Source organism: Acinonyx jubatus, chromosome A3, assembly GCF_027475565.1.
Source record: "Acinonyx jubatus isolate Ajub_Pintada_27869175 chromosome A3, VMU_Ajub_asm_v1.0, whole genome shotgun sequence".
NCBI lineage: Eukaryota > Metazoa > Chordata > Mammalia > Carnivora > Felidae > Acinonyx > Acinonyx jubatus.
The window spans coordinates 131693316-131705397 of NC_069388.1; the positions used below are offsets into that span (position 1 = coordinate 131693316).

At 48.6% G+C, this 12082-nt stretch overlaps 2 protein-coding genes across 16 annotated transcripts in view; one reads left to right on the forward strand and one right to left on the reverse strand.

Annotated features, from left to right (window-relative positions):
- Positions 1 to 5857: 5857 nt before the first annotated feature.
- Positions 5858 to 9648, reverse strand: LOC113604918 (uncharacterized). Its single transcript, XM_053201399.1, has 5 exons — positions 9604 to 9648; positions 9272 to 9380; positions 8205 to 8839; positions 7733 to 7922; positions 5858 to 7537 (listed from the first exon to the last, which is right to left on the reverse strand). Exons 1-5 carry the CDS (start codon positions 9646 to 9648, stop codon positions 7404 to 7406), a joined length of 1113 nt encoding a protein of 370 aa, XP_053057374.1. The 3' UTR covers positions 5858 to 7403.
- KIDINS220 (kinase D interacting substrate 220) overlaps positions 8271 to 12082 on the forward strand; it is a 101370-nt gene continuing 97558 nt past the window's right edge. For 14 of the 15 annotated variants that reach the window (XR_008289700.1, XR_008289701.1, XR_003426947.2 and 11 more), the window contains exon 1: positions 8271 to 8402. The gene's annotated coding sequence lies outside the window, so the exon portion shown is untranslated. Of the gene's footprint in view, positions 8446 to 12082 lie in introns of all 15 variants that reach the window. The other variant, XM_027077820.2, reaches the window with a different exon arrangement.

The following is a 12082-nucleotide window of genomic DNA, read 5'->3' on the forward strand; positions in this document are numbered from 1 at the left end:
TTCTTCCCATCCTTAGACGTGTAAAATTGTAAGCGGAAGATCTACACCTGGTCAAAAAGGAAGTTCTCTCCAGTCAAAATTTATTCAAGAGAAAAACAGCAGGCACATCGTAGTGGAGAGACATTCTACGAACTACCAGACCAGTATTCTTCAAAACTGCCAAGGTCGTCAAAAATAAGAAAGGTCTAAGAAATTGTCACAGTCAAGAGAGCCTAAGGAGACACGACGACTAAATGTCACATATCCTGCGTGGGATTCTGGGACAGAAAAGGACATTAGGATAAAAGAAAGGCTAAGGAAATCTGAATCAAGTGTGGGCTTTAGTTAATGATAATGTGTCAGCATTGGTTTATAGTTATGACAAATGTACTAAGATAAGATGTTAACAGTTGGGGAAGCATGTGGGGTATGTGGGGACTCTTAATCTCAGGGTCGTGGGTGTGAGCCCCATGTTGGGGGTAGAGATTACTTAAGTAAATTAATTAAAACTTGAAAAAAAAACTATTCTAAAATAAAAAGCTTATATGTACATACACACGTGTGTGTGTGTGTGTGTGTGTGTGTGTGTGTAATAGTGCATTGGTAACTCTATGCTAAATCACTGAGATTTAGAGTCTCTCAGTGATTTAGCATAGAGTTACCAATGCACTATCATGCACTAGAATTTTTTTTTTTTCTGGATCATACAACATAGAATTCATCAAAATCCCTGTGCTTTTAGGACAGTACTTTAACTGTAGCAATGCTCCAGTACTGATTACAGACCAGAAGTAAGAACGTGGGCTAAGGTCATGGAAAAAGTGCAAGGTGGTGTCAGAACAGATGGAACCTGTATACCTGGGGGCGTAACAGGCTCCGAAGCACGCCCCCTGGCGGCCTGACTTAGAACGGCAGACAAGATCTTTGTTGGAAGGCAGGCCAGGGACCTGGGAAGCCAGAGTGTGGGCAGGTTCTTCTGTAAGGATATTGAAATCATCAAGGATCATGTGGTGGAGAGAGTGACAATAATCAGGTTCTAATTTTTTTCAGTAGGGAGTGACCCAGGGAAGTCTGTAGGTGTCAGCAGCAAGGAGGGATGGCATGAGCTTCTAAACCCTAGGGTTTTAGGAAGGAAGCAGAGACAATTTTTTGCAGGTGACAATGAGGAGGAAGGAGGGCACCTTCCTCATCTCCAGGGTCAGTGATGAGAGAGGGAAACCAGCTAACACTTAAGATGTCTGCAAGGACAGGTATGATCTCAAGAGAGAGAAGGGTTTTCATTAGAGCAAATGTCGAAGGGAAGCAATTGAGGAAATAGGGGATATTTTACTAACAATGTGCCATAAATTCCGGGACAGTGCAGTTTCGGGGGAGGAGGGAGGGTGTGGAAGAGAGGCCGTACAGAGCGGCATGGGGATAGCAAGTTTTCCTCTTCCAATACTGATGAAAACAGAGATGATGTGGCAAACATAAATATACTGAAACGCTATCTTCTAGATGAGAGAAACTTCCAGGCAATCACTGTGGCAGCATGAAGTTTGGATTGTTTAGCCATTTGTACAGGAATTTCCACCAAAAAGCACCACCAAAAATACCTACTCACATTGTGGTTTATGGGTCGAAATTCCTAATGGAATAAAATGTCAGGAGCACATGATTATTGGAATAAAATTCCATAGTTCTTCATTATTAGTCAGTTTCTCTTTAAGCAAACTGATTCAGAAAGTCAGATGATAGTCATTTGGGCCGTTTCCTTATATTGGAGGTATTTTGAATCATCCTATTGTCTACTTTTCTGTTATTCTTGATAAAAGTTAATAAAAGTTTTAATTAATTTTATATGTTTATGGCCTACCTGTGCCCCTGGAGTAAAGTTACTTTCAGGAAAAGACTGTGCACCAGTATAGAAGAGAAGTACAGTGACTCACTCTCTTACTGCCTCGAGTACACTGATAAATGTAATTTGACCACTTCTTTTCTGTTTTTATGGGCTGGAGTGGGTTTCAGTGAACGTACGGCTTATGTCATCTGCAGATTAACCACATCCTTGAATTCTCTCTTCTCTTCTTCCTGTTGCCCCTTTAAGTAGACTTATTAGATTGGTAACATGAAGATGTGCCCTGCTGGTAGCCTAGTTTGGCTTTATTTTTTTTTTTATAATTTTTAAATTTTATTTAAATCCAAGTTAGTTAACCTATAGTGTAGTAATGGTTTCAGGAATAGAATTTAGGGATTCATCACTTACATATAACACCCAGTGCTCATCCCAAAAGTGCCCTCCTTAATGCCCCTTGCCCATTTAGCCCATCCTCCTACCCAACGCCTCTCCAGACACCCTCAGTTTGTTCTCTGTATTTAAGAGACTCTGATGGTTTGCCTCCCTCTCCGTTTTTATCTTATTTTTCCTTCCTTTCCCCTATTTCATCTGTTTTGTTTCTTAAATTCCACACCTGAGGGAAATCATGTGATATTTATCTTTCTCGGACTGATTGATTTCACTTAGCATAATATATCTCTAGTTGCATCCACATTGTAGCAAATGGCAAGATTTCTTTTTTTTTTTTTTTTGATCACTGAGTAATATTCCATCGAATATATATACCACATCTTCTTTATCCATTCATTGGTCGATGGACATTTGGACTCTTTCTATACTTTGGCTATTGTTGAAAGTGCTGCTGTAAACATTGGGGTGCACGTGCCCCTTCGAGTCACTATTTTTGTATCCTTTGTATAAATACCTAGGAGTGCAATTGCTGGGTTGTAGGGTAGCTCCATTTTTAATTTTTTGAGGAACCTCCATACTGTTTTCCAGTTTGCATTCCCACCAGCACTGCGAAGGGATTCCCCTTGCTCTGCATCCTCACCAACATTTATTGTTTCCTGAATTGCTAATTTTCTTGTTTGACTTTAGTCGCCCTGCAAACAACTAAAACTCAAAGTCTTTTTCATATGAACTGATAATGAACTCTGTTATAACTTTCTTTCCTCCAGTTCTGTCCCTCTTTCTGTCTGTCTCTCCCTCTGTCCCCACTCCATCTGTACACAGGGTTTTACGTTTGCCCCTCAGCACTGCCTCTCATTTCTGTTCTTAATGCTGTGTTCCAGAATATTCCTTTTCTTTCTGGTGCATCTGAGGGTGAAAGAGACTTCCTTCTGTGTGTGTGTGTGTGTGTGTGTGTGTGTGTGTGTGTGTGTTTTAATGTAGAGGGAACATACTAATTAGTCAGGGAGGAAGCTGGCAAAGATACTAACAGAAGTGACAGTGACACCATCATTAATTAAGGCAAAAAAAAAATGACATCTCAACAGCATCCCTGTTATCCCCTCTCCTTTTCAGTAATGGATGTTTAAAGCAACAACTTTGGTTGGGCCACCTGGGTGGCTCAGTTGGTTGAGTGTCCAACTCTTGATTTCAGCTCAGGTCATGATCTCATGGTTCGTGGGATCGAGCCCCATGTTGGGCTCTGTGCTAACAGCATGGAGCCTGCTTGGGATTCTCTCTGCCCCTCTGCTTGCGTGTGTGCTTTTTCTCTCTTTCTCTCAAATTAAATGATAACTTACAAAAAAACAGGTAATAACTTTGGTCAATAAAGTTTTTGTTTCAAATCTATTTAGAAAGTTAAAGAATTCTCTGTGGTGAGATTGGGAGAGATACCTCTTCAGGTTTTTTGCATTTTCCAAATTCTTCATAATGAACACATGCTCCTTTTATAATCAAAGGAAAGCAGTTAAAAAAATTAAAAAAAAATTTTTAATGTTTATTCATTTTTGAGAGAGAGAGAGAGATAAAGCACAAGCAGGGGAGGGGCAGAGAGAGAGGGACACATAGAATCTGAAGCAGGCTCCAGGCTCTGAGCTGTCAGCACAGGGGCTTGAACCCACGAACCGTGAGATCATGATTTGAGCTGAAGTCGGACACTTAACCGACTGAGCCACCCAGGTACCCCTGGAAAGCAGTCTAAGATGTTTATTTATTTCTTTTGAGAGGGTCAGGGAGGGACAGAGAGACAGGGAGACAGAATCCCAAGCAGGCTGCAAAGCTGTCAGTGCAGGGCCTAGGCATGGGGCTTGAACTCACAAACCATGAGATCATGACCTGAGCTGAAACCAAGAGGCGCCCCAAAGGAAGGCCGTTTTAAAAGCAACGTAGTGTGTATAACTTCTTAAGATTTCTATGGAAAATGTGATCTAAAATGAAACTGAAGCCATGTAAGGAGATTGGGCTGCTGAGATCCTCATCCCGATATGCTGATACTGTTAAAAAAGATGGAAGGGTGATTAAAATTACAGTGTTGATGGGGAGGGTGGTGAGGGGTGGAACGATACCTCATAGTTTTCCTTGCACGTAATGGCACAGGACACGTAGAGAGGCCGGACTCTTAGAGTGATTGACGTGTTTCTGCTGAAGCAGGAAAGCCTTCGGATGGGTTTGCCAGAAAGATTTAGGCAAGCTGTATAAACTGCAAAAATATCAAGGAAAGTGGAAAAAGAGAGAGGCTGGAAAGAAAACGGAGGAGAAGGAATTTCAGTTCTATTTTGCAATAGTTACATTGTAGCAAGGTGGGAGTATTAGAATCCCTAAGCACGAAAGGAATAAACGACATTTGGCATGAGTTAGGGCATATTTATTATCAAAACAGATGTAATTCCCTAAATGTAACCATTGTGTTGATAGAGGAGAATGGGATATGGCGGGATTATGAAATAACTCTCTTTTCCTCAGAACCGCACCTGCACAAACTCTACAGCCACGCCTCGCTCCCCACCCCTGGGAGCGGATGAAATATCCAGTAGGGCTCATCACTTAACAATTTTCCTCCTTGGGGCGCTTGGGTGGCTCAGTTGGTTAAGCGTCTGACTCCTGATTTCGGCTCAGGTCATGATCTAACAGTTCAAGAGTTGGAGCCCTGCACTAGGCTCTATGCTGACAGTGTGGAGCCCGCTTGGGATTCTTTCTTCTTCTCTCTCTGCCCCTCCCCTGCTATGCGCCCATATGCGTTCTCTCTCTCGCTCACTCTCAAAATAAATAAATGAACTTTAAAAAAAAATAATTTTCTCCTCCCTCTTGGATCATAAAACTATCTGTTCACTTTTGGTTTAAAGATTCTCATTTTGGTAATTAAATGCATGGCCTGGATAATACTAAAACTCCTGAATTTAAGGTTCTCCCTTCCCCAGGTCAGATCTGCAAGGGAGGAGGAACCCTAGCTGGCAAGATCTTTCATTTCCCTCAGTGCTTCTCTCTTCTCTCTCTCTGCTTTCCTTGCTGTCATCTGACCTTCCTCTCATCCTCCACTAAAATTTGGGCTGGAGTAAAGCCTGTTTCCAGTAGCTTCTTTCCAGGCTGTTATATGGACTGTTTTAAAAACGATTCCTAAAAGAACCACTTATACACTGAGTATCTTCAGGGTTTTTTTGGGGGGGGGGGTGAAAGAGGAAGGGAGGGCATTCAGGTAGCATCGGCAACTGTCTTTCTGGCGTCTGGGACTGAACGTCGCACTTCTAGAATGGGATTTGCCAGGCTCTTAACTGAGAAATCCCCACAGCAGTGCATGGGTGCTTGGGACCACCTAAGCTGGAGGACCAGAGCTTCCTGCCCCACCTCCCGTACCTTGCTTGCTGTTGTATATTCCAGTATCCCCCAGAGAGGTGTTCTGGAGAGGCGGTTCACTGGCACTCAGCCCGGCTGACACCTGCTGGGTGGGCAGAGCTCAGCTGATACAGAAGCTGAGGCCTGTCTAACGCCAGCTTGTTGGAAGGGGTGGTTGTGCTAACCGGGCAGGCCCGTTGCGCTTCCAGAAATTATGGGGTGAAGGGGCTGGGGCGCGTGGTGGTGCCGTGGGGATTACACAGGCGGGGGAGCTCCTGGGGGAGGCGCATGATTCAAGAACCCTGCCTTCCTGAGTCATCATCTCCCTGGCCGACACTTCAGTGAGATCTTCAGTGCCTCTTGGCCCGTTTTCTGATACGTAAGCCACGTTTTCTCTTTGTGTGCGCGAACTCCTCCAGAACATCTGTCAAATGCCTGGCTGACTATTCAATTCATTGTGTTTCGAGCCCAGGCTGCCTTTCTGGGGCTACCGATTCTTGTCAAACCACAAATTCCTATTCCCATGTCACTGTCACAATCAGGGGTTACTAAAATGTCACCTGCTATCCTGTGTAGGCCTTCAAAAAATCACTTGACACTAAAACAGTATGTTCATATTGAAATCACTGATTTGGACACGATGGGACTCAAACCCAAGTCTGAGAATGGTATGTCATTGGGATCAGCTGGGGAGATGTTTTTTTAAGTCCCCAAGTGTGCTCTTAGTTTTTTTTTTTTTTTTTTAATGTTTATTTATTTTTGAGACAGAGAGAGACAGAGCATGAATGGGGGTGGGGCAGAGAGAGAGGGAGACACAGAATCGGAAGCAGGCTCCAGCCTCTGAGCCGTCAGCCCAGAGCCTGTTGCGGGGCTCGAACTCACGAACTGTGAGATCGTGACCTGAGCTGAAGTCGGACGCTCAACCGACGGAGCCACCCAGGCGCCCCTGCTCTTAGTTTTTAAGAAGGTCCACGGATGCGTCTGGTGTGCCAAGGCTGGGAACCATTGAAAACATTTCTCCGTGGATCAAGCTGGCAACTTCTAGAAAAAGCCAACAAGGAGTATGGCTCCATCAGATGTTGCTGGGACATGCATGAGACCAGGAGGGAGCACCCCCAAATAATTTGGCAGTGTTGTAGATAGTGTGGTTTCTTCCTCAGTGGTTTGTTAAGGCCAGACACTGTTCCAAACAGGGCAAGGGGGTTGGTGCAGAATAAGGATGTACTGAACCTTATAGTGGGAGAAGACAGGTAAACAGGTTAAAAATGCTTTAACACATGCTGAGTACCTACTAGGCCCTATGGATACCGAAGACGGACTGGCCAGCTCTGCTTGAAGTCTTCCAGGAAGCTATACAAAACTGGGGACTACTTGAATGGTATCTTAGAAAAAGGAATTCATCTCTTGGAAGCAGCTGGGCAAGAGGCAGGGAAGACCGTCCTGGGAAAAGAATGGAAATGAGGAAGAGTCAGGCCCATTGTTCCAGGAACTGTCAATACTTGCCAGCCTGGGGGTGGGGGCCGGATAGGCGGAAACTAGTGGGTGGAGCAGGGGTTAGAAGTGGGTCAGGGGCCCGCCCCCCGAGGAGTCTTGCATGTGAAGTACTTTTTGGGAATCTATTTTATGGAAATGGAAGGCTGCTGAGGAGTTTAGGCAAAGCAGTGACCTGAGGGAGCAATCTGCTGGAGAACCAGTTAGCAGGGCACCAGCAGAGGCAGGGAGAGGGTTGGGGGCTCTGGGGATAGCCCTGGAGGGGAGCTTCAGCAGCCTTTAGACTGATGGGGGTTGATGAAGAGGCTGATGGGATGTCATTGGGAAGGGGAGGGAGAGGTTATAAAAAGACTTCCCAATTCCGGTCTCGGTCTCGGTGGCTGGGCGACAGGCGCCAGGTCCCCAGACAGGAGCAGTCCCGGAGGAGGATCACACTGGGTGGGGACGGTGAAGAGTCCAGCTTTGCGCTGAACTCTGGAAACACCAGCAATTTAAGGGAGGTCGAATCTGACAGGTGCAGCCAGAGGAATGGGAGGAAAACTAGCAGAATGAGAGTCATAGAAGCCCAGAGAGGGGAACACTTCCAGGAAGGAGTCTGGAACCGAGTGAAACAGTGAGGAGTGAGTTGAAAGCTGTCAATCGCTCTGGCCTCGGGAAAGACCGAGGTACCTTCAGCAGAGACTGGGTGGACGGCCCGGGCTGGCCAGGGGTCTGGGGAGCCGGGGAGGGAGGCGGTGGGCTCTCTGGAAGACCAGGAGTGCAGATCCCACAGGCGCTCCACGGGGCTGACACCTCTCCTGTGGGTTCCCGAGGAAGGGGCTTGAGCAGGCCTTCGTTCGCAACGCCTTAGAGATGTCTTCTGAAGTTATAATTGGGTTTAAGTTACTCTGCGTACAATTTGATTACAATGGTGAATAGGGGTTAGGAGTGAGTGAACGATAATCGGAAGAGTGACACCGACGAGGAAGAAAATATTGCCCACGGCTCTTGTCAAATTGCACCCCTTTGGAGGCCAGAGGGAGGGGGCGGAGGGCCGCTGGGCGCGGTGATTCGCTGACCCTGCACCACACCCACCCGCCCGCGCGCGCCCCGCAGCCTTCGGGACTGGCTCCCCCCCCCCCCGCCGGGGGGGCGTGGCCACCTTCCGCCCCGCCCCGTCACCCGCGGCCACGTGATCTGTCAGCTCGCGGAGATGGAGGAAAATGGCCGCCGGGTTTGTTGAGGGCGAAGCGCTGAAAGCCGCCGTCTCTCCCTTTCCCGTCCTCTGACAGCGCCCGCGGCAAAGCGGGTCCTTTCCGTTCGAGCTGTAGGCGCGGTCCTCGGGCCGCGTTATGAGACGGTCAGTGCGGTGGTCGGCTTCGCGGGATGACTGGGGCGAGCAGGTGGGGGCGAGGCCCAGCGGGGAGGGGGCGAGGCCGGGTGTCTCGCCGGGCGACGCCGCGTGCGGAGGGCCCGCGGCCTGGTGAGGAGGGGGCGAGGCCGGGTGTGGAGGGACCCGCGGCCGGGTGAGGAGGGAGGTGGGTGGGGAGGGGGCGAGGCCGAGCGCGGAGGGCCCGCGGCCGGGCGTGGGGGGGAGGGGGGAGGGGGGAGGCCCTGCGAGGAAGGGCCGCGGCCGGGCGGGGAGAGGGCCGGGCCGAGGGTGGGGGGGTCGCGGCTGGGAGCCGGGGTGGGGGCGGGGGGGGGGGGGGCTCGGGGTCCGGCCAGCTAGAGCGCCGGGAAGGTCTGGGACTTGGTGTCCGCGGTGGTCAGTCCGCCGGCCGGCGGAGAGGTGCTTGGCTGGGGGCGGGGAACCCGAGTGAAACCATTGTTTTTCTTTTGTCCAGCTGGCACGGCCTCCACTGGGGGACCCGCCGTCGCTGGTACCGTTACCGCAGGCGTTCCAGATTTCTCTCCCCGGGCTTCCAAGGGCGGGGTGGTTGGTTTTCTTCCCTTGCTTTCTTAGCGGGCTTCATTGCTCCATTGTCCTGTGTGGGCCTTTATCTGCCTGGCAGAATACCAGCAAGCCATTGATTGCGACGCGTCTGGGATTTATTTCTAGGGAAGCGATTTCCTTGTCAGCCAGCAATATTGGGTTATTTTTCTTTCAAGTCGTTGTTGACACAGGGGTTTAAACCGATGAGCAGTGTTTTCTTACTAATAACCGTTTAGGGAACCGTCTCTGCCGGCCGCTAGGGGCGCTGGCTAAAAATGTGGTTTTGCTAGCCTTACCGCTGGCCTGGGGTGTGGCTCTGGAATCACCCCTTCCGATTATGGGGGGCGGGGGTGATTCTGACGTCTTGGCATTGCCCATACTTGGGCAACACGGAGGACCAAACGTCTAAAAAAATTAAAGCACCTTAGGGGAGTTGATGGAGAGTCAAGGTTGATAAATTCTGCCGGCAAGACTGCGTTCTTTGTTCTGGAGCTTTAGTAGCACGGACACGCTCATGAAAATCATTCTGGGGTGCTTGTTAAAATGTCGGTTCTGGGCCCACCCCAGATCTACCCAATGGGATTCTCTGGGGGAGAAGCCAAGGAATACGTGCATCTGGCCCACTTACCAAGTCACTCTGGTGGACGCAAGGATGGGAATCCTTGTTCGGCATTCTTTGTGTGAATGATTTCCAGATCTGTTTTTCCCAGTGCCGGGTGGATTATCCAACCCAGCTCTTCTTGGAGCACCTCAAATTCAGCCTGCCAAGGCACCCCAGGGCGGGAGTGGTGAGGAGGGAGGGGGGCACTACCCTGCAGAGAGAACTCCTGACTCCGCCCCCCCCCCCCCCCACTTCTGAGTTCCCTCTTCCCTCTTTTTGTTAATGGCTGCACCCTCCTCCAGCCACCTATGCTTGGCAGCTAATCATCCTTGAGTTTTCAAAGATTTCAAAAAAAAAAAATCTCCAGTCGCATGGTTTCTTTGATCTTACATCCAGAATCTCTCTTCTCGATATATTGATAGGTGAAAAGGTCAAATATGGAGGATCTTACGTTGTTCAAGCTCATATCTGTCCTTTCTTCGTCATCCCCACCGCACGTCCCCTCTCCCCTGGGTTGTTTTGGTGGTTCCCTGGCTGGGGAGTTCTCATTTTTTGTGTTTTTCTAGTCGGGGTCACGTACACCGCTGGGAGATTACCTTCCCCAGGACCATGCCAGCGTGCCATCTCCCTCTTCCTGCCTTTGCTCAAAAACTGTCAGTTTCTCAGCTTTATCTGCCACTATTTAGGGCTGTTTTGAAGGCAAGGGCTGGAGACTTACTCTTTTACCTCAGGGAAAAGGAGATTTATGGGACTTGATGGGCATCAGCGAGAAGTCAGCATCCAAGGCAGCTTCACCTTCTGCCCCTCTCCCCGGGGGCCACGTTTGTTTTCTTCCTTATGAGGAGTCGTTTTCTCTGTTCTTTGTTCGGTTCTCTCTCCGCTGACTGGCTGTCTCAAAACTGTATCGTTTTGAAAATGGCCCATAATAACTGAGTCTTTGTCTCTTATTCCCAGTTCTCAAGGGAGGAATCTCGTTGGCCTGGCTTATGTTTTTGAGCATTCGCAGGTCCCAGATCACGTGCCCATCCTTGGTTATGTTGATGGTAGAAAACGGGGCTGTTGAGGGAAGCAGAGCCTGTGGGCAGCAAAGACCTACGGAGGAGGCACGTTTGGTAGACCTGTGCATTTATCCAGTTTGACAGCTATCTGGGATGTTTCTACCTGCACTGCTCCTGTGGTAGGTTCTGGGGAGATGAGAACGAAGGAGAGACAGCCCTCATCTTTGAAGAAGTTAGGATCTAACCAGCCACCCTTACTTTCCAGTCTTAGCTCTCACTTTTACTTAAAACTCCGCCCCCCCCACCCCCCGCCCCCGCCATGCTATTCATTGTTTCTTGGGTATACACTACACAGTCACTTGGCTGTCCGTGTTTATCTTCACATGACAGTACCAGGGTCAGGCTGTGCGTGCCAGGCCAGTTCCTGACAGCCAGGGGCTGCTTTTCTCTTTCTCGGCCCCAATTTTATGAGCATTGTGTTAGATACCAGGTGATTCTTGCAAGAACTTGGAGTTTAGAGCTGTGGACAAGGGTGAGTAAAATGGTATATAAGCAGTCTAAGTTTAGGTGTATGCACAGAGTGTGGAGTCGGAGAGTCAGGGCACTGGCCCAACTCAGAGTAAGCAGCCAGCCAGTGGAGGCTTCCAGAAAAAGATAACGTTAGAGCCACGTCCAGAAGACGAGTAGAAACTGTCTGGGCGTATCTGTGGAGGATGGGCTTTCTAAACTCAGGGGGATATGGGTGCGGAGGCCTAGCAAAAAGAAAGTGTGGGGCGGTCAGATTAGTAGATTAGTCTGCCTGGACCTGGGAGTGGGGAAGCAGGTTTGGGTAGAGGGTGGGAGGGATGGGTCTGGAAGGGGAGACAGAGGTGGGGCTGGAATGGTCAGATGTGGCCAGACTGTGAAGGATCTACCTGTCTTCACCATCACAATCCAGGAATGCGTGTATGAGTTCTCACTGCTCTGCACAGAGCAGAGTTTTCCATAGGAATCGTAGAATTGAATAGTGGATATTTACAATGGCGTTTAAAGGCTTCAGGGGCTTCAATTCCTTGAATGACTCGTGAGTAATAAAACCACCATCTTTTGTTCACCCGGCATGAATTTATGGGGAACTAACAGAAGGATTTTAAAAAGGAAGTTGTTTTAGATCCCTCTTGCTTCGCTGTGGCAGTTTGGTTGAGGTAGGGGAAGACTGGAGACAGGAGACTTAAGTTGGGGGACTATCACATTGATCCAGGTGAGAGATGGTGCAGTAGGAATTTTTAGGACAAGTGCCTAGATTATAACAGTTTTCTCTTTTCTGAAAACAGTGCCAATACTATGTGACCTTGTAACCCCCTCCCAACCCTGTGACCATAGTTAATTGGTTCTGGTTGGCACTTGATCCAAGCTGGGACTTTTGAATCTGGGAACAAACCACCATCTGCTTTCTCTGATTTGAGAACCTGATTTGGGCTTAGATAGCTCTTGGCCGCCATTTTTCCACTTGTGTAGAAAAAGTTGGT

Bases quoted from the DNA above. Each gene is read 5' to 3' on its own strand.
- LOC113604918 (XM_053201399.1), bottom strand. From the start codon at position 9,648: ATGCCGAACAAGGATTCCCATCCTTGCGTCCACCAGAGTGACTTG. The intron at 9,381-9,603 runs GTAAGTGGGCCA...TAATTTTTTTAG, and splicing joins GCGTCCACCAGAGTGACTTG to ACGTTTGGTCCTCCGTGTTG. The intron at 7,538-7,732 runs GTACCTCGGTCT...TGGTGTTTCCAG, and splicing joins CCACCCAGTCTCTGCTGAAG to AGTTCAGCGCAAAGCTGGAC.